The 20756-nt window shown below is 50.6% G+C and overlaps 3 protein-coding genes across 6 annotated transcripts; 2 read left to right on the top strand and 1 right to left on the bottom strand.

The window, feature by feature from the left end:
- Window positions 1-1079: 1079 nt before the first annotated feature.
- On the top strand, window positions 1080-5544 carry TMEM25 (transmembrane protein 25). Of its 3 annotated transcripts, XM_082200626.1 has the most exons (8): window positions 1241-1531; window positions 1625-1954; window positions 2181-2471; window positions 2747-2878; window positions 2961-2991; window positions 3337-3437; window positions 3538-3624; window positions 4990-5544. In XM_082200626.1, exons 1-8 carry the CDS (start codon window positions 1477-1479, stop codon window positions 5061-5063), a joined length of 1101 nt encoding a protein of 366 aa, XP_082056752.1. In that variant the 5' UTR covers window positions 1241-1476; the 3' UTR covers window positions 5064-5544. The 3 variants fall into 3 exon arrangements, 2 of the variants coding, with proteins under 2 accessions (XP_082056753.1, XP_082056752.1); XR_014213847.1 differs by lacking the exon at window positions 4990-5544 and having other exon boundaries at window positions 1080-1531; window positions 2747-3039; window positions 3538-3562; XM_082200627.1 differs by lacking the exons at window positions 3538-3624; window positions 4990-5544 and having other exon boundaries at window positions 1080-1531; window positions 2747-3039; window positions 3337-3455.
- Window positions 5545-5946: 402 nt separating this feature from the next.
- On the bottom strand, window positions 5947-10106 carry IFT46 (intraflagellar transport 46). Of its 2 annotated transcripts, none has more exons than XM_082200631.1 (12): window positions 9952-10106; window positions 9776-9872; window positions 9594-9670; window positions 9303-9436; window positions 8199-8273; window positions 8023-8116; window positions 7400-7528; window positions 7174-7295; window positions 6939-7005; window positions 6723-6783; window positions 6458-6543; window positions 5947-6282 (listed from the first exon to the last, which is right to left on the bottom strand). In XM_082200631.1, the coding sequence occupies exons 1-12, from the start codon at window positions 10000-10002 to the stop codon at window positions 6187-6189; spliced, it is 1089 nt and encodes a 362-aa protein (XP_082056757.1). In that variant the 5' UTR covers window positions 10003-10106; the 3' UTR covers window positions 5947-6186. The 2 variants fall into 2 exon arrangements, with proteins under 2 accessions (XP_082056757.1, XP_082056758.1); XM_082200632.1 differs by having other exon boundaries at window positions 7174-7292.
- Window positions 10107-10249: 143 nt separating this feature from the next.
- ARCN1 (archain 1) lies at window positions 10250-18454 on the top strand. The gene is made up of 10 exons (XM_082200495.1): window positions 10250-10414; window positions 12122-12385; window positions 12739-12918; window positions 13030-13235; window positions 13615-13776; window positions 14258-14423; window positions 15464-15611; window positions 15793-15901; window positions 16003-16207; window positions 17364-18454. Exons 1-10 carry the CDS (start codon window positions 10412-10414, stop codon window positions 17451-17453), a joined length of 1533 nt encoding a protein of 510 aa, XP_082056621.1. The 5' UTR covers window positions 10250-10411; the 3' UTR covers window positions 17454-18454.
- Window positions 18455-20756: the final 2302 nt, after the last annotated feature.

Raw genomic sequence — 20756 nt, 5'->3', positions numbered from 1 at the left:
AACTTTTTAAAAACGATTCAGAAGGGATCTGGGAAATTACAGGCCTGTTTGTTTATCTGCTCCTGGAAAACTGGTGGAAACCAATACAAGTCACAACATTACTATGCAGGGAGTAGGAGGAGCTCTAAAGCAGTATTATTCAACAGATCCAGACCCAAGACCCACCTCTGAGTCCCAAGCTGCAACATGGGACCCACTTTCACTTTTAATTTATACTTAAAATTGCTAATAGCGCCCACTGTTAATTCTAAAATGGCAATTAAGAGAGCAATATACATAGTGTTGCTTTAGCATTACTACTAAATGAAAACCAGTGCTGCAATGTGGCAGCAGAAAGGAACAGGCATGTGACTGGCCAGAAATATGTATCGTATTAAAAATTGGCTCCCGCCTTTCTCCTGCCACATCAGAGCATTTGTAGAAATTGATAAAATGGGTGTCTCATCCAGAACTTGACCTAGTCCAGACACACATGCAATGCTCCTTTTCGTCTGCTCAGCCTAAGCTGGAATCCAGCCTCTCTGTGACCCACGTGGTGTGGCCTCACAAACCACGAGATCTGTGCAAAGGGGTCTCTCCAAACTGAGTGGATGAGCAGTAAAATGGCAAATGCAATTAGTGATGCACAATGGATTAAAAAATAATAATCCAAGTTTCACAGACCTGCTAAGGGGGTCTGAACTAACCAGGAAAGTTCTAGGAGTCCTGATGGCAGAAGATGACCTGCCCCAAACACACTCATGTGGCCAAGTTCTGCTTTATACACTAATAAAGCACTCATAAACCCCATCACTTCTCAGAATCACCAGTCTTAAACTCCAGGTGTTTTAAAGGTGGCCTTCCTGATGCCTGTGGGAACTCAAAAGGAGACGGAGCGAAGGCAAAAGCTTTCCCTGGCGGGGTGAGCTCAGGAGTCAAAGAATTGTAGAGTTGGAAGGGACACCTGAGGGTCATCTAGTCCAACCCCCTGCAATGCAAGAATGTCAGGGATAGGCTGCTTTGGAATAAGGAGGAGCCAGACAGCTCTGGCAGAGCACCTCTTCGTCATGCAGCGGATCGGGGACGGGCAGCCGGCAGAGGCGCCTCCCCCTCTCCGTTCTCTGGAAAAGCTCGCGGCCGACCCCATTTTGCCCTCGAGGGTTTGCTACGAAGCAAATCTCCTCCGCCCGCCTGCGAAGCGTGGTCGTCGGCCAAGAAGAAGGTGAGGCTCCCTCCCGCACACACGGCGGAGTGAAGGATCCAGACCGGGATTGCCAAGGAGCCCACGTGAAGGAGGAGGCGGAGCGGCGGGCGGCTCTTGCCGGCCAATCATTGCAGCCTCAGCCTCGACGGCACGGGTCTGCGCGGTGCAGGCTCTGCAGTGTGGGGAGCCAGAACACAGCGGGCCCCGCGTCCTGCCAGCTGGAGCCCATCAAGGTCGTCTCCTCGGAGCGCCTGCCTGCCTGCCTGCTGCCCGGCCGGCGGCCAAGGAGGCGTATGGCGCCCGGCAGCCCCCTGTCCGCCCTGCTGCTGCTGCTGCTCCCCCCGCCAGGTGAGAAGGGCGCGCGTTTCACCCAGGGGTCCCGGGCTATGACTGCTCGCCCCCTCGAGCCGGCTAAGTTGGGCTCTGCTCTGCTCTGCGCAGGCCTTGCCGAGCCCGAGACCACCATCGACGGGCGGGCGCTGTCGTTCAGCAGCCTGCAGGAGGCGGAGAGACGGGCCTTCACCTGCCTTTCCGCGGCGCCCAGCCTGGCCTGGTACCTCAACGGCGAGCGGCAGGAGACCAGCGGTTCCGGTAGGTTCCTGGCCACGGGCGACGGCGGCAGTGGCAGTGGCAACGGCGGCGCCTTCGAGGAGAGCAGCAGCAGCACCTTCGTGGTGACAGCGCGGCGCCTGGATCGCCAGCTCAACTGCTCCGCCACCGACCCGGCCACGGGCCACGTCTCCAACGCCTCCGTGCTCCTCAACGTGCAGTGTGAGAGGGGTTCCCGGGCCGGTGGGTGGGTGAGCGACTGATGGATGGCACCTGGAAATGCCCTGCCACTTCCAAGCCCTGCAACCGGGGCTTCCTACCTCCCATGAATCTGGTGAGGTGTCACCTCTGCCTTATCCTTCTGTCCCCGCAGCCTGCCTGCTTCAAGACAGCACTTTGCAGGCATGCCTAGGGGTACACTGTCTGGTTTTGTGTCTCCCAAAAACAGTTAAACCAGAAATCGTGAAGATGGATGCCCACTACGAAGAGGCGAGGGAGCCAGGACTCCTCCTGGTGCTCTTTGTGTTGGTCCAAGCCAACCCCCCTGCCAACATCACTTGGGTGGACCAGGATGGGCAGGTGATGGTGAACACCTCCAACTTCCTCATTGTGGACACCAAAACCTACCCCTGGCTCACCAACCACACCGTGCAAGTGCAGCTCAGCAGCCGAGCCCAGAACTTCTCCTTCAGCGCCTCCAATGATGTGGGCATCATCAACTCCTCTATTCCGCTGCCCGGTAGGGGTTGGGATGTCACCGTCGGTTGGGGGTCCTGGTTGCATGACGGGCCCAATAAGTAAGTAACAAGTCCTCCCGTCTTCTGCTTGGGTCAGCCCCCACTGCAGTGAGTCCTTGGGGCAAGTGCCCTGCATGGCACAGCCTGCCCAATAACTGGTCTAAGAGTCTGGGGGAGAGGCTCTCCCTTCACCCCATACCAGGCAAGGCCTCAGGTTGCAGATCTGGAAGGTGGCAGACACTCTGAGAGCCCTAACAGGCAATTCTGGTCTCCTCAGGTTTCCTGGACACCCGCATTGAGCTCTCCCTTCTGGTGCTTGTGGTGGGGTGTGTGGCGGCCCTGGCAACTGTCCTAGCCCTTGGTGGTCTCATCAGCTGTGCCATCTACCGGCAGGGCAAGAAGGCGGCAGGTAGGTGCAGGGGAAGCCAAGCAGGATTCTGCCTCCCCCTGCCAGGACTGGCCCTCCCCAATTCTCTTTCTTCACCCTGCAGGACTTGCCCCACCAGCGCCGCTGCCTCTGAGGTAACCTTCCCAGCCGCAGGCTCCTCTTCTAGCGGGACTAAGTTTGGGGTAAAAATGCTTTGCTTGCTCCCTGCCTTCCCCTGTCGTTGTTGTCTGTATGGACACCGCACTGGGACCCTGGCAGTAAGAGAGCGGCCCAGTTTGCTAGGCACTAGCCACAAGGAGACCACAGTCTAGTGGCAAAGGAACCGAGTTGGAAGGGTGCCAGCCAGTCTTCACTGGAACAGCCCAGAGAACCGGGAGCAGGGTGGAGAATCTGAAAGAATGTGGTCTCAGATCTGCCTTGAGTTGACTTGGGGAAAGAGATGAAGCCTAGTCCAATGGGTTCTTCTGCTCTCACCACAGTGACTCCAACAACCTGAGGCCAATGGCAGCACGGCTTCCCCGGGCAAATATGTCCCTCCCTTCCAACCTACAGCTCAATGACCTCACCCCCGAGACCAAAGGTAGGGTGAAAAGGGGCCTGAAGGTCTCACCCTGGGGCTGGGAGGTATTTGAGGGGGGAGGCATTGAAAGGCCCTAACCCCACACCACTTTCCTCTACAGCCAAGGTCAGGATGGAAGAAGCTGCAGTGGAACAGGAGGAAGAGGCCCACTCTGAGCCAGAGAACAACTTTGCCCTTGTAGAAAGAGGTAAGAAGTGAGGGCTGGGAGGTGGCTGCTCTCTACAGCTAGGGGTTCAGTTTGCCCTCTTTACTGAACGCCAGTTTTATTTTGTTTTAATGAGGCAAGTTTGGGCTAAGGGAAGCTGCACCAGATATTGGGCAGATGCCTCCCCCCCCCCCCAAGAGATGCTTTCTTCTGGGGAGGTATCTGAAGAGCTGGGTCAGACAAAAGAACGACCATTTTAAAAATTATGTTTTGACTTAACTAGGAAAGAGATCTTTAGTGCACAGTGACTAGAAAATGAAAATGGCAAATTCCCTGAAAGGTTATTAGGAAAGGAATTGAAATAAAAACAGCCAGCATTATAGCATCTCTATATACAAATCCATAAATACATAAAAATAGAGCATCCATTTCTGCTCATCTCATCTCAGAGAAGGTAATTGAGGAGCTGGAAAACGTTCAAAAGATTATTGAGGGCTGGAGTAGCTCTCTTATGACAAAAAGTACAAAGTCAGGGGCTTTTTAGTCAAGAAGATGAGGGTTCATAACAGGGGTGTACACAAGTATGCCTGTTATGACAAAAGTGGTAGGGTTGTTCATAACACGTTAGCCAATGAATCTGATTAGCGGGAGCTTCAGGATAGAGGTAAAGGCCATTTTCATACAATACATAATGAATTATCAATTTAAAATGTTTCCCTACCTATGGGTTGTGAAGTCTGCAAGTGGGTCTCAGGCTTTATAAGCAAACACAAAATAACCATTGCTGGTAATCCTTAACCAGTATGAAGAATAGCTCTTACAGCTTTTCTATTTCTTGATGTTTTATAGTCCTGTGTTAACACTTCTAACATCAGAAAAACTCGAGTCTTTCATTTTTAACACTTGGGAACCACTCTGGTGGCAGAGAAGACTTTTAAGGCCCAAAATTCATGTGATGTAAATCAAGGGGTTGCCATATCACATCAGTTTAGACTTGCACTTTGGGATCCACTGCTTTAAAAAAGATAACAAGTTTCTGAAGTCTTATCAGTGGCAATTCCTTGGAATAGCTAAATGGAACTTTGGCATTCAGAAGCAGCATATACCTCCATATACCAGGTTTTGGGCCAAATGATGACAGCTGTAGCCTTCTTCCCCAGTTAGACTGGATTGTGGCTGGATTATGCTCATAGGGAGGGCCCTGAACCACCGGTTTTGAGTCCTGCAAATGCTGTTTGGCTCTCCCCACACTCTGGCTTACAAGACACTGCCTACCCCCATTCAGATATACATACTCAGCCCTTTCTTAACAAAAAGGCCAAAGAAACTGAACTCTGGCCTCTCAAACAGTATGTGCTGGGGTTGCATATCTGTCAGTAGCCCAATTCAGTTTCTCTGGCCCTGCAGGTTTTGGCCGATACCCTATGGTTGGATACATCTACAGAGCTTCCAGCATGAGCAGTGACGAGATCTGGCTGTGAGGGCTGTTGCTGCACCCACCAGCAGGTGTGAAGAGCAGCAGCGGAAGTCCTGAGGAGGCGGACTTCCAAGGCAGCTTGAACTGCAGGGAAGAGGCCTTGCACCTCTAAAGCAAGATCCCATGTGTGAGGCCCCAGTGCCTGAAAGAAGGATATTGATGACTGTGGTCCAAGGAAGACCTGCAGCTGCCAAGGGCTGCCCCCACACCAGCCCAAGCTGCAGTACATCTCTAGGCCCACCAAATGACTCGTGTTCCCCTGAAGAACGTCCCTCCCACTATAGCCATCGGTTGGCCCACTCCTCCTTCCTCTTCCCAACCTCAGGGATGGCTCAATCTGCATGTGATGGCTCTTCCTTGGCATGAAGGGGACCAGCCAGGCCACCGGGAAACTGGCAAGCCCCGGCGCTGCTGCTGCTGTCAACTGAGCTGAAGCATGCTGCTTTGTAGCTTCTGCACTTTACAAATAAATAGCTGTGATCAAAGTGCCGTCCCTGTCCTTCCGCTTCAGAAAGCCAATGGAGGGAACCACAGCCTAAGCCCAGGCAAAAGAGGCAGGGCTCAGAAGGAAATTGTGTCTACTCACCACTAACAGATTTGGCAATGCTCAATGGGCTGAGCTGGCCAGTGTCTGAGCTGGTAAACGACACTTTAAGGGAGGAAAAGGCTCCTTGCTCATTTAAGACTTGCTGCATTTGAATTCTGAACCCTTTATACGGGCATTCCCTGTACACTACAACAGAGGAATAAATCTGGACCTTGTCCTGCATGTAAGTAGAGTCCCAAATAGCCACAGTACTCTGAAATTGCTCTGAGTCCATCCACAACTCAGGCTGCAGCCCCAGCCTACCCTCCACAGCTGTGAATCTCCTTCAAGGACAAAGTAGCACTATGAGCAAAACTTTAATAAGGCAAATTCTCACAGAAGCTGTACAAAGAAAGGTAGATGAGATGCTGGTGGCTTTCTGAGTGGCCAGGGGCCTTTGAGCCAGATCCTGACTGTGCTCCATTAGGTCCACTGGAAGCCTGAATAGCAGCTGCCCCAACAAGAAGGCCTCAGGCCCTGCAGCACCACAGGCTGGCACTTCTCTGGAACAGGTCCCACCTGGGGCAGGAAGGCAGGCGTCTCAGGTAAAGCTCAGGATGTCTGTCTCGCCAGCCTGCGAGGGGGGATTGGAGGGAGGGCTTGCAACCTTCTTGCCCTCAGCCAGAGCCTTAAAATGCTGCAGGAGAGAGAAGGGGGCAGGGAGAACACCATCATTTTAGGCAGCGCTAGGGCAAGGCCGCTCCAGGTGAGGCTGGGGAAAAGACGCAGGGAGCAATTCATTCAGCAGTGCCCCCACATGAACATGGACACCAGACCAGAGCTGCTGCTCTTCAGATCCTTGTGTCTCCTACCTGTGAATTTTTGAATTCTGAGTAGAGGGAGAAAAGGGTGTGCAGGGACTGGATATGGCCCTTGTAGACAGGAATGTCCAGAATAGCTGAAGAGAAAATATAATAGCTATTTAGTCTGATTCCAACAAGCAAGAAGACTTTTGCTGGGTGGTGCATAGCTGAGGGGCATTTTGAGAAGAGGCCAATTCCGACACCGACTGGAGCAGATCTCTACCCCTAAAAGGACTGGTATAGGTGAGCACCACATCAGCAAAAGGGCACTCACCACATATCATGTCTGTGTATTCTGCCAGGCTGCAGTTAATATCTGCAGTGGGAAGGCTCACCTGAAAAGCAGAGAGGGAAAGGTCAGCTCTGTACTCTCTTTCTCTGGATGAATCTCTTTAGAAGCCCACAAGCTTCTCCCTCCTGCTGACAAGCCCCCTCTCTTAGGCCAGGCCAAAACTAGAAGTTGGAGAGGGGGACAGCTGGCAGACACTACCTTTCCCAGCAGCTCTTCAAACTCCGGGGACCACTCCTGCATCAGCGTGTCTATATCAGGCATGGGCCTACAAGGAAGAAATACCAGGGAGCAGCTTGAAATGGCCATGGCTCCTCCACACAGAGGGTGCATTTGCAGACTGGCTTTCTTCCCGCACCCCCAGCACGGAGCAAAGGTGGGGCTGAGTGCTGGCAGGCCTTGCCCTTGTACTCATCCCTGCCTCGAAGAGGCCCACCTAGCATAGTGGACTGTAGCTGGGGGTTTGCAGCGATGCAGCTCACTGATGCTCTCAATCCAGCTCTCAATGGCTTTGGGATTCTTCTCCGCATTCTCCAGGCTCTTCACTTTAATCTGCTGCTGGAAACAGAGACCAGAACATGCCCCAATGTGCCTCCTCAACAGACCCAAGGGCTGTCTTGCATCCAAGAGGAGTCACTTCACCCACCCTCTCTCCCACTTACGGCCACATTGTGCTGCTTAGAGTTTTCTGTTAACCAGAGGGAGAGAACAGTGGGGTCAGACTGCTTGGTCGATGGCTCATCCAGCACCAGCAATCCAAGATTATCTGGCTTCCCATCAGGGCGTGGAACCTATGAGAAACAAGCCAGGGTGTCCTTTGCACGTGAGAGTTTCCATTATTCTATTCTTCATGTACACACCCAGGAACAAGACCAGTCAAGAGAGTTTCTGCTGGGAATGGTCAATCACTATAACAAACAAAATGTGGCCCTGCCTGCTGAGAAAGCCAAGGATCTGAAAGAAACCTTTGCTGCCCTGTCACACCAAAGGCCCCTCTAGTTCATCATTTTGTCCTCTCAATGGCCAAGCAGATGCTCAGTGGGAAAGCCATAAGCATCACTTGAGGGCAACAAAAATTCTTCCCACTTATCTACAAGGATTCTGCAAAGCAGCTAACCTTTCAGCACTGTTGACTATGGGTATGGAGGCAAAGCATTGACAGTGCTGCCCTGTTGCACCTCCATAGAGAGGTGACAGCTCTCTATGGACATTGCAGGGAAAGAGTCCTGTGTGGCAGTTCTCAGCCTGTGCTGCATGTAAAGGAGTGTCAGAATGAATGCAGTACCTTTAAGAAGGCATCAATGTCCCCAACAGCTGGAATGAAGTCTGGAATGAAAGGTTTCAGCTTGTGCTCCAGGTCAATCATTTGTGAAGAATACCTGAGGAGCAGACACCGTGAGCAGAAGCCTGAAAAGAGAAACGCCTGCCCACAATGTGGCCAAGATCCACATTACCCCTTACCTCCGGATGTACTGGAAAAGCTCCTTGATCTCCAGGGAGACTGGCAGGTAGTCATAATCTGCTGAGTTGTATGCCCTGGGGAAAGAGCCAGTGGTGAGGCTGGGCAGGAGGCAATGGAAATAGGATGTGTTCAAAGGCAGGGTGAGGGAGAGTCTGACTCCAAGGAGAAACAAAGAAAAGCCAGCTTGCATTCTCACTCTCCTCCATCCACCCCACCACCCTTAAACAAGACTGCCACCCCTATGGGCCAAAGATATTTCCTCCTGTTGCAAATAGCACCTTCCATAAGACCGCACTGGGGAAGGTTTACATTCTTCCACACCTGCTGCAATCTCAGCAACTGCATTATTTTCACACTCCATTTTTTAAAAACCTGTAAGTTGCATTCAGATACACATTTAGTGTAGCACACAGCTTAGTAGGGGTGAGGCTGCCAAAAACAGCAAACAGACTGACTGGTCTAGCTAAGCCACTATATTCCTGGGACACGTGATCTGCTTGGACATTCAACCATCTTCTACCTGCCTGCTATATTACAGAACAGGTGGGCAATCAGTGGCCTTTCAGAGGATGCCAGACTCCAACTCCAATCAGCCCCAGCTGCCAGTGTGGTTAATGGTCAGGTATAATGGGCGTTGTAGTTCAGCATCATCTGGAGGTCCAGAGGTTCCCCAACCCAATATTATGGACTGCTATCCTACCCAAATGACAGTATATGGGGACCTTTGGAAGCCAGCAAACCCTCACTTAAAACGTGTGACTTCAGTGCTTGAAAGTTATCACACAGGAACCTTCTCAACTTTCCAACTGGCCTATGCAGGGAGTATGTGGGTGAAAGAGGCTGAAGGCCAAGGAAGGCTCCAGGACTTGTTTTTGCTCATTGGATCCTTGGCGGTTAGGCATCCCTTGCCCCACCAAAATTAATCGACTTAGGACAGCATCTTCCTGGGCAGTCTAGTCTTCAAGGCTGGCACACGCCATGCCAATTGGAAACAAGGGCACAATTGCATGTAAGCTTACTACCAAGTAGCAAATATGTTGGCAACCAAGCACATGCCCTTCCTAGCCAACTCCCCCCTCCCAGCACCCCCACCCTGCAAATACCCCTCCAGAGGAGCGCCGTGCTCTTCATCGTCGTCATCGTCATCAGAGTCCGTCTCTGAAGAGTCGTCGTCCTCGTCTTCTACCTCGTTCCCACTGAAACGAGGCTGGGAGGCCAGTTGGGAGGCCTTCTTCTCCTGGGGGAGAGGGGGAAAGCGAAGGAGTGGGGAGCCAACTCGGCCCTCAAGCGGCCCCATCACCACCACGACCCCAGCCCGCTGCTTCATTGGCCCTCCAAGCAGGAAACAGGGAGGCGGGGGGGGGGAGGGAAGGAGGCTGCTGTTCAGTGGGTACCTTGAGTATCTCCTCGTCGTCCTCCTCGCTGCTGTTTTCGGCCAGGCTCTTGTGCTGGGAGCGGACGCGGCGAGGGCCTGAGACGGTGGCAGGAGAGAAGGGCCGAGTCAGAGGCGGAAGGGGCGACCCCCCGACCCCCCCCAGACCGTGTGCGCTGCCCCCGTTGTCCCAGCCCCCCATACCTGGCTGCGGAGGGCTGGGCGCGTAGATGCTGGCCACGTCCTCCGTCTCGTTGACGTCCAGGCTCTCATCGTAAGGCTGGTTCTCCACGATCCGCGTCTAGGAGGTGGGGAGAGAAACGGGACGTGAGCCGGATCCTCTTGAGCACCCAGCCCGCGAAAGGTTCGCCCTTCCTCACCTGTAGGCCGGCCTCAGGCGGCGCTGCGGGCGGCGGCGGCGCACCCGCCATATCGCCAAATAGAACCAAGTCTTCCCCGCGAGCGAGCGAGGCCTAGGCGGCCCCGTCTCCAGGGAAACGGGAGACGAGGCCCTCGCGAGAATTCGCCTTCTTCCCGCTAGAGTGGCCACGGAGCGAGCGAGGGGATGCAGCGGCCCCTACCGGCAGCGGCGCTGCCGCCGGCGAATGGGCTCGGGTGGGCGGGGCCTGGCGGACACCCGTTACGTCGAGGGGCGTGGCGGCGTGCCCTCTGCGTGCGTGACGCCGCTGCTTCCGCCTGGGAGACGTGGCTCGGGGCCGCCATCTTGTGTGGCAGGCAGAAGGAGCGGAGAGGCGCTCGGGCCCGGAGGGGAGAGGAGGAAACGGAGACGCTGCCGCCGCTGCTGCTGCTGCTGCTGCCATCTTCGCCGTCACCTTCGCCATGGTGAGTGTCCGGCCGGGGTCTCCCGCTGCCCTCCGCGGTCAGCGGCTGCCACTGGGGAAAGAGGGGGGGGGTGTCGGCGGGGCCTGCTCGATCCCGTTGGCCTCCATGGGGCTTCTCCTTCTCCGGCCACCCTTGTGAGCAGCGGGCCGTCGGCCGTGGGTGCTCCTCGGTCGCCCGTTGCCGGCTGCCTGGCCGCCTCCCAAGACGCCGCGGGCGAAGCGCTGTTTCCCGGGGCGAGGGGTACGTCTTCCCGAGGCCAAAGGTGGAGGAGGGCCTGTGGAAGCCCCTCCGGAGCCTGCCTGCTTTTCAAGGGCCTCCGCCTGCGCCACCCAAACACCTCCCTCCGTGAGCCCGGTGGAAGGTAACGTGTCACAAGAGGCAGCCTTGAGGCTGTCGCGATGATACTACTTCCAAGCTGGGACTGAGAAAGGCGCCCTGCAACTGGTAGGCACAGAAATCTCGCAACTGCACTTTTCACTTGCTCCCAAAAAAAACCACCAGGTTTTCCTCTGGTAGGGAAACTAGACTGGGGGAGAGAGGAGGGTAAAAACAGCCACCAGTGAGTTTTCTGGTGTCAAAATGTTTCACGGTTTGCAAAAGCCTGTGTCAAACGCCAGGAGTTGCGGAGCCGTCAGCTGGGCCAAGGATGAAGCAGCAGGGTTCTTTTTTTGTGCAAATCATGTTGCAAAACTAGTTTAGAGCAAAAGGTTGGGGCAAGTTGAAAGTTGGCTTCTGTCAGCTCTACAGTGAATTTTGGATTGGATAATATAGAAAATCTCTCCATTTAAGTCAAGTATCGCCTGCTAAATTTTCATATATATTTTTAATTGTGAATTATTTGGGCATGAATCGCAAATCGTTGGCAATTTCAGATTTTTTAACTTTATGCCATGGTTCTTACGGGCCAGCTAATTTGGATCTCCTTAATACAAATCTTTGACTTTTGAGATGTTACAATTCAGCACAATGGTGGCTCTTCACACAACAGCTTTCTGAGGTTGGTTAGGCTGAGTGACATTGGCCTAACCAAAGCTACCTCGTGGCAGTGAATTAAACGTGGCTCTTCTGCACCAAGGTTCAGGCAGAGGTCTCCTTGAGTTATAGGAAGAAGATGACAGGCTTTGTGTGAACCTTTGCCCCTTGCTCATAAGGCAGGAAAGGAAGGATAATGCTAATGATGGCTATTAGGCACAGTTCCTATGTATTACTTACACCTCTGCTTCCCAGTTGTCAGTAGGGCTGGGTGATACCTAGTTTTCAACATCATGGTATATCACCAGCTAAACATCACGATATATCATGTCTGAAATAAGGATGGAACTACTATGTAGCAGCATTTGCTGGCTTCACAGTTTTTCCCGCATCATGATTTTTGCTGGCGAGAGCTGAGCTGGCAGAGTTAATGGGGACTGCAGGAATCAAGAGTAGCTTTGGCTGACTTCACACATTGTGATTTTTGCAAAGTACACACACACACACACACCCCCCCATGATTTGCGATATATTGTCAGGTCAAAAATTATGAAAACAACATCACGATATGGACTTCAAACCAGTGTTGGATGATATATTGATATACCGCCCAGCCCTAATCACAAGGCCCTGTTCCAGGCTTCACATAGGTATTTGGCTGACCACTGATTCAACTGAAAGGCTCTTATTTCTTCTATGTAGTTATGAGGCTGACAAAAGCTCTTGTCTCCACAGGTGCTCTTGGCAGCTGCCGTCTGTACGAAAGCCGGAAAGGCGATCGTCTCACGCCAGTTTGTAGAGATGACACGGACCCGCATTGAGGGGCTGCTGGCAGCCTTCCCCAAGCTCATGAACACAGGGAAGCAGCACACATTCGTAGAGACAGAGAGCGTCCGCTACGTCTACCAGCCCATGGAGAAACTCTACATGGTCCTGATCACCACAAAAAACAGCAACATCCTGGAGGACCTTGAAACTCTCCGGCTTTTCTCTAGAGTGGTGAGGATCTTGCTTCAGGCTGCCTGGCTTGCAAAATACCGGGGGGGGGGGAGGGTTTGCACATGGAGCAGCTGTCCTATGGAGCTTGCTTTTTCCTTGAGTTGTGTTGCTGTGCTTACTTATTTGATACTGGAATCGGAAAATGAAGAACTGATCCACCTGATCACATTAGAATAAGTGTGGTGAGCTAGCTGGGAGAATTTTTGCCCTTGAAACAGGCTCCTGGACCAATAAGGTTCAGCTAAAGGTGTAGAGGCTTTGGGGACTTTGCAAGTCTATGAAGATGTGTGGAGTGGGTTTTGGCCACGGTTGCCTTTCCTCATTAGAATGCCATTTTCCCTGACTCCCTCCAGATCCCAGAATACTGTCGAGCCCTGGAGGAGAATGAGATCTCTGAGCACTGCTTTGATCTGATATTTGCCTTTGATGAGATTGTTGCCCTTGGCTACCGGGAAAACGTCAACCTGGCCCAGATCCGCACTTTTACTGAGATGGACTCTCATGAGGAAAAAGTCTTCAGAGCTGTCCGTGAGGTAGGCCAAAAGCTTTCTGTGGCATCCTACGCTCCAGGCCCAGGTCTCTGGTGCATTTGGTCCAGGCCATCAATTCCTTTCTTGTCCTCTTCTTCTCATTTGTATATATAGACTCAGGAGCGGGAGGCCAAGGCAGAGATGCGTCGGAAAGCCAAGGAACTGCAGCAAGCTCGAAGGGATGCTGAGCGCCGGGGCACCAAAGCGCCAGGGTTTGGTGGTTTTGGAAGCTCTGCCATGTCAGGAGGCAGCACAGCTGCCATGATTACCGAAACCATCATTGAGACGGAGCGACCAAAAGTGACTCCAACACCTACCAGGTATAAAGGTTGGGCAAGAAGCAGGTGAGGGCTTGTGGACCTCTTGTTGCCATGAGTGGCCACCTTCAGAAGTGGGAGAGTTCTGGGTCTTTTTGAGACTATTGATGGTGCTCCAATCTGGATCCTCTGGGTTTCTTTGACTGTTCTTGTGGGGGGCTGCTTCGGTGTCTCCCAAGTAGCTGAATGACATATTTGCTCTCTGGTGGCCATACTGTACATACAATCCGTGCGTGTTTCCTTCCTGAGAGGGCAACTTTAGAGCATGAGGATAAGGGGAAGGCTGTAGCAGCACTGCCACTATGAATCTCAGACACTCTCTGGGTTCTTTCTGTGGAGAAAGGATGTCTCAAAAGCTTCTGCGCTGCTTTTTGTTTCTTAGGCCATCTGGTTCAAACAAGGCACTCAAGCTTGGTGCAAAAGGGAAGGAAGTGGACAATTTTGTGGACAAGCTAAATTCTGAAGGAGAAAACATTGTCACTTTGGTTGGCAAGCGATCCTCAGAAGCAGCCACTGTTCTAGCTCCACCCATCAACATGGAGAGGTAGGTTTTTGTGTTCTGCGGTGGGAGAAGACAGTGAAACTGTGGCTGGGATTCAGAGTGGTTTCCTAGACCACCTGGTATCATCAACCTTAACCTTCCTTTTGGGGCGTGGCTTTCTTGGGAGTTGACAGAATTTTGGGCAGGTGCCCAGAGTGTGTCCCAATGAGGAGTGAGAGATACCTCTTTGAGGTATAAGTCCTGCACATAACACGTTGTGGGGGAGGGGGAGTTGATCTAGTCACTACCCTGAGCCACAGGGGTTGGAGGGAATGATGTTGGGGTGGAGAGGGGAACGGGTTAAAGGATGGTAGGTGCAAGCAGCTCATCTAGTCTAGCAGAGCCTGGGGAGATTCACTCTTGGAAGGAGGGCCATTCCAGTGGGAGCGAAACCTCCACATCCTGTTTGGGCCTGCCTACTTTTGCCAAAGGGAAGGCAGTGCAGAGCAATGCACGGGGGTGATTCGGGCTTTCTCTTCTCTAGTGTGCACATGAAAATAGAGGAGAAGATCTCGCTCACCTGCGGCCGGGATGGAGGGCTGCAGAACATGGAGCTCCACGGCATGATCATGCTGCGGATCCTGGATGAAAAGTTTTCCCGGATTCGCATCCACGTTGAGAACGAGGACAAGAAAGGGGTGCAGCTCCAGGTATGGCTGGCCCACTGGCCTTGCTACTCCTACTGCCGCCCATGCAGGTGGAAAGGTGCTGTCCGTGATACAAGTTGTGGGGATTAATTGAGCCCCATGGGTGGGGTGGAAGGCATTCTTAACTAGAGTTCTGCTGCACTTGATTCTGATGTTAGCAGTACTCCAAGACCTGTCTTTGAGGGAAGAATTTGATGGCGGGTATAAAGCCAGTAGGAGCTAAAGAGCATTAGGTTTGGAATAGGGCTGAAGATTTAAGTCGAAAACATGTGTGATGGGTTAAACAGGGCAGGGGTAGAACAAGACACTGAGAGTGCAACAGCAAATTTCTGAAAACATAGAAACCAACAATTAAAAAATCTTGAGTAATATTAGTATTAGAGACTGGCTAGGAAGGTAGCTAAACCTTTGGTTGACAAGGGAGTCAAATGTGTGCTGAAGAGAAGGGAGTTATCAAAGAAGCTGAATTAATTATATGTACCAGTCTTCACAGTGGAAGATATTGGGCAAATCTCTGTTCCTGAACTAACTTTCACAGGATGGGAGTCTGAGAAACTGAGGCAGATACAGTGGTACCTCGCAAGACGAAAAACGCGCAAGACGAAAGAGTTTTCCGTTTTTTGAGTCGTTCCGCAAGACAAATTTCCCTATGGGCTTGCTTTGCAAGATGAAACGTCTTGCGAGTTTGTTTCCTTTTTCTTAAAGCCGCTAAGCCGCTAATAGCCGTGCTTCGCAAGACGAAAAAACCGCAAGACGAAGAGACTCGCGGAATGGATTAATTTCGTCTTGCGAGGCACCACTGTAATGGTGACAATACAGAAAAAGTTTGTATGTTCTTATGGGAGGCTTTGGCTACAAATGATTCACCATTCTTGCCTGTGCTTAAGGAGCTTCCCAACCTGTCTATGCTGTGCATGGGCAATGCTTTCTAGATTTGAGTGGCAGGCTAGTGTTCTAATCTAGTGAAAGTCTTCCAGAATTTGGAGCATGGCACGATTCATTTTTGGATCTACAGATGAATCTTACCAGTTTTTTCTTTTCAGACTCACCCCAATGTTGACAAGAGGCTTTTTACGGCAGAGTCCTTGATCGGCCTGAAGAACCCAGAGAAGTCTTTCCCCATAAATAGTGATGTGGGAGTCCTGAAGTGGCGGCTGCAGACCACAGAGGAGTCATTCATTCCACTGACAAGTAAGTGTGAGCACATCTGGTTGGGCGTTGAGGAGATGCAGATGGACATAACTCTCCCATGAGCCTAGAACCAGGCACAGCTCCCTTGGTTCAGTAGACATTCCTCCTGTCCCTGTTCAGGAGAGCCCATTGCTGCTGGCAGAAGGTCATGTGATGAGCAGGGGTGCTTTTTGTGTCTTAGTTAACTGCTGGCCATCAGAGAGCGGGAGTGGCTGTGATGTCAACATTGAGTATGAGCTGCAAGAGGAGAACCTGGAGTTAAATGACGTGGTGATCGCCATCCCTTTGCCGTGAGTAGTCATTGCACCTCCTGATCCCCAATTCACCCACCAGCTGCAAGGTCAGCCTTGATGCAAGGGAGTTGAGTGGTCGCTCGTTGCTGCTTCTGTAGGTCCAACGTGGGTGCTCCTGTGATTGGGGAGATTGATGGCGAGTATCGCCACGACAGCCGGAGAAACATCCTTGAGTGGTGCCTGCCTGTGATCGATGCCAAAAACAAGAGCGGCAGCCTGGAGTTCAGCATCAACGGGCAGCCAAATGACTTCTTTCCTGTGCACGTCTCTTTCGTCTCCAAGAAGAACTACTGCAACATCCAGGTGAGTCTGGGAAGTGCCTCGAGTGGAGGCTGTGGTCCTGTTTGCTGCCCGCTTCTATTTTGGAAAATACCCTGGCTTTCCATATGGCCCACAATTATGCTCTCCATCTGGCAAGTGCGATGAGCAATCGGCTTTTCTTTCCGACGTTGAAAATGCAGAGGTGGGAAAAGGATCCTCCTGGCAGTGGTATAGCTCCCAAGGGGGCAGGGGGCTGCCTGGCAATTGTGTGCTAAGGCACCCAGAACAGCTGGCAAGCCACACCCTTCCCCCTGTACCGGCACATACACACAAACACTGTCTAGGGCAGGAACGTGGGTGGGGATGCATCAGCTTTTTAACTGGAAGTGAATACAGGTCTTCTGCATGCAACAGGAGTGGCTTCCCTTGAGGTGTGTCCTATTTAGCTCCATGACTATGTGTGTAAAGGACGCATTGGTGTAGATTGTCCTTGTCCCTTTATAGGCTAATAATGTTTCCTCAAAGTGTCTCCTTCACTGGGGGGGGGGGGGAGAGCCTTTAACTCTTTCATTTTGAAGTGTGCAAGGGAGAGGCACAGGTCAGCATACCTTGAGAGTTGTTTTGGTCTCATAGCATATACAGTGGTACCTTGGTTCTCAAACTTAATCCATTCCTGAAGTCTGTTCCAAAACCAAAGCATTCCAAAACCAAGGCACGCTTTCCCATAGAAAGTAATGCAAAATGGATTAATCCATTCTAGACTTTTAAAAACAACCCCTAAAGCAGCAATTTAACATGAATTTTACTATCGAAGGAGACCATTGATCTATAAATTGAAAGCAATAAGCAATGTACTGCAATCACACACACAATCAATCAGTCTGTAGCTGAACTGGGTTCCACACAGTCACAAAAAGAGCCACAAAAACGTAGCAAAAACAGACATACCTCAGTGTAACAACACGGAAGTGTGGCACTCAAATCAGAAGCTTAATGCTCAAAACGGAGCATGTTCAGCTTTTGAAAAAAGTTCGCAAACCAGAATACTTATTTCCAGGTTTGCAGTGTTTGGGTTCCAAATTGTTTGAGTACCAAGGTGTTTGAGAACCAAGGTAACACGGTACTACAAGAGCAATTTGATCCAAGACCAGTAGCAGGCTATTTCATCTTGACTGACCATATGGCTTCCTCTCTGCAGGTTACCAAAGTGACCCAGGTAGATGGGAACAGTCCTGTGAGATTCTCCACAGAGACCACCTTCCTCGTGGACAAGTATGAGATCCTGTAACTGTTGCTGCAGGGAAGCAGCAAGCAAGACTTTGAGGCTGTGGTCTCTTGGGAGAGGGATGCAACCCTTTCTGTGTCAGGGGACACTGACATGTTTGCTCGCCCACCAACATTTCCAAGGTCACCACCAGCCAGGCAGGGAGAGGCTGCTTGCTTCTCTGGTTCAGCCAGCCTCCCTACTCCTTAGGCACACTCCTCCTCCTCCTCCTCTTCCTGTGCTTTAATTCACAGTAACTTTCCCCTTCCCTGTCCCCAAGGCATCCCTTTTTGTTACCTATTCCTTACTCTGATGGGAGGCAAATGGCTCTTAATCCCAACATTGGTCAAGGGAAACCAGCCTGGACATCCAGCAACCTCTAACCTGGCAGGAAGCAGAGGTCAGCCCCTGGCACCCCTTTCCCTGCACCAGGTGCTGGGTGAGGGAACCTTTGGCCCCACTGTTCCTGACTGTCCACTTCCTGGACTGTTCTCTGAAGACACTTCACTCTCTTGAAGCTGCTGCCTGTCCAAAGGAGGAAGAAGAAGCAACTGTCTCTGACCCTCCCTGCTTGGGAATCCCTTGAATTGCCTATTGATTGGGGCAGGTGGAGGCGGTGGCAGGCACTGACTTCCCAAGTGGCTTTGGGCATGTGCCAGTTTGTGCCCACCTGTTAAGAGAAGTCACCAGCTTCTCCCACGCTGCCTCATTGCTGATGTGGCCCTTTCCAAAATGTCCCGGGGGTGGGTGGTCTAGGCCTGTACTGTAGGAGTAGCTACGAATCTTACTGATCCAGCTGTGTTCAAGAGTTGTCTTGTCTGATTTTTAAAATGGAGTCAAGTTTAGTTCCACCAAAGGAGGCTTTTTTCTTTCTTTCTTAAATTACATTGAGGAGGGTGGGGGAAGAGTGATATTTAAATAAGATTTTGTAACCCTGTAACATAAAGAGCTAGGGCCTATAACACATTCCAGTGTACACAAAAGAATCCCTGCCCCTGAATCCAATAAAGACTATTCTAAAATGAGATGCGTGGAGCTATGTAGCTGCCTGGAATGGGACGGGGGCTGATCTTAGAGCTAATATTATAAGTGGGGAACTAAACACAGAGCTGGCATGGAAGAGCATTTGAAGCAGCTGTTTCTAGGTTCCTGTTGACAGCTCAGTTTGGGGAACGGGGAATCTGCTCAAGGTTTGAGTGGCAATACTGGACACACATGTGTATCTGTAAGATCTATAGACACACTGCCTACCTCTGCTACAGTTGTGAAGCTTGCTCTGTATGGCCATGCACTGACAAACAGCAAGGCTGGGAGCTACCAGCCTCCAAGGCCAAAGTGACTTCCTTGCCCTTCTGCAGAAACACAGAATGTGGGGTGGAGGGTCCTTGTTGCAAAATATCAGTCTCTGGTAAAATCTTAAGTTCTACAAGACAAAAGTTTGCATATGTAAATACAAACAATGGAGTACTGTCTTAAGACTGCAGAGGCATCTGAGGCTGTGTCTCTGATTTCCATCATGGACCAAACTGCAGAGCCCAGGCGCCACGATAACAGTTCAGACACACTCATTCTCAGCTTTGGAATGGGGCTGCAAACCACTGTTAGTCATGCTCTTGAGTAGTCCCATTAAAATAAATGGGTTTTCTCTGAATACAATTCAGTTGAATAGCACCCAGAAATCAAAAGGTGCTGGGTACTTGTAACATATAATAGAGCTTCATTTGCATAGATTCCAGGTTCAGTGAACAGACCAATCTGGGGCTCTTGTTGCACCCCTTTGCTACTGAGAGCCATCAAACTCCATGGTAGAGGCAAAACTGGATAGGACACCATGCCACACTAACCAAATAATGAAGAAATATAATGAATAAGGAATTACCTTTCAGAAGGGTAAGATGTGCATGCAACTTGCCTTATGCCTATTAAGTGGCTAATTTATTAAGTGAAAAAGAGAATTTTGGAAAGTTGATTAAGATTCTGAAAGGAGTTCACAGCTTATCTGAAAAAGTTCCGAATGTATTTTGCTATCTTTGAATTCTTCCTCACCCAGTGGAAGGATAAGTGAGCACTGTCCTGATCACTACCAAATAGTAGTAACTGGGATTTGCCCTCTGATAAAATGGCTAGTCTCCCTTTTAAAGTTTTATTTAAATAGAAATGGAATATTACTCGCTAATGGTATATTAACGGGAGGTTAAGGGGGGCTCTTCAGGAGACGACTGCCCCCAAGATGCATCACTGTTTCTTATAATAAGAAGCTTGGGGTATTCATTTACAGTTCTCTGGAATAAGGTTCTGGGTGCAAACTTAATAGCATCGAGCTGCTTGACTGTAATTAACTTGTGTAGTCCTTGAGCCTCTTGGTCTGCTTGCAAACCTTTCAAGTCTGTTGGTCACAGGTGAGAGATATTGCCCTGAAAGAGCCTGTGTAGAACTGCAATCTATCTAGCCATGGGTTATGAAACTGCCATCCACTCTCACCCCAATTTCTGATTACAAGGGTGGCACCCAAATATAAAAAGGTAAAGCTTTGTCTTTCTGCATTTTGAAATTGTAAACAATACATTTTATGGATACAGCAGACAGACATTCTCAACTGTGTATGTGTAAAGTGTTTCAGGAAGCTGCACCTACAGAATTGTAGATTACACATTTGAATATAAGCATTAGCTGTGGAGGTATTCTGACTCAACTCCACATTTTGGGAAGAATTTGCTTATCTAGGGGGTTGTGTCCAGCAATACTCCTATTCAGAGTAAACCCACTAAAAATAATAGATATGAATAACTTACCGTAATTTCAGTGGGTTTAATTGGATATAATTTAGGGCTCAACCACACTTTTGTTTGTACCAGTTTCTAGCATTTTGTAGCAAACAATAATAACAGGTTTGAGAGAGAGATTTTTTGTCCCGCTGCTCCTCCAGGAAAACCCACTGTTTACCAAAGAATTGGAACAAAAGGAAGTTAATAGAAAACCCAAATACAATTTTGTCCCTCTTATGAACCAGTCCAAAAATAGCTCCTGAACAAGAATTTGCATTTATTGGCTAACAACCCAAAGGCTCTCAAACTATGGTAGTTTTACTCATTTATTGTAATTTCTCCTTCTTTCACACTTCTGTGTTATTCTCTCATTCCAAACTGCCACTTTCTTCTCTTCTTTTACATTCACTTCATGGGGGCTCACTAGTCTCTCCCAGGTGTCTCCTCCACTGTGACTTCCCATATGTTGTTGTAATACATCATCCCTAGCCATTGGTTGTGCTGGTTTGGGCTGGTAGGAATTGGGAGTCCAACAACATGGGGAAGGCCAGGGGTTCACGAC

Source organism: Podarcis vaucheri (assembly GCF_965113315.1).
Source record: "Podarcis vaucheri genome assembly, chromosome: 15".
Taxonomy (NCBI): Eukaryota; Metazoa; Chordata; class Lepidosauria; order Squamata; family Lacertidae; genus Podarcis; species Podarcis vaucheri.
Note: the sequence above shows the minus strand (reverse complement) of the source record. Positions and strands in the feature narration are given on the sequence as shown.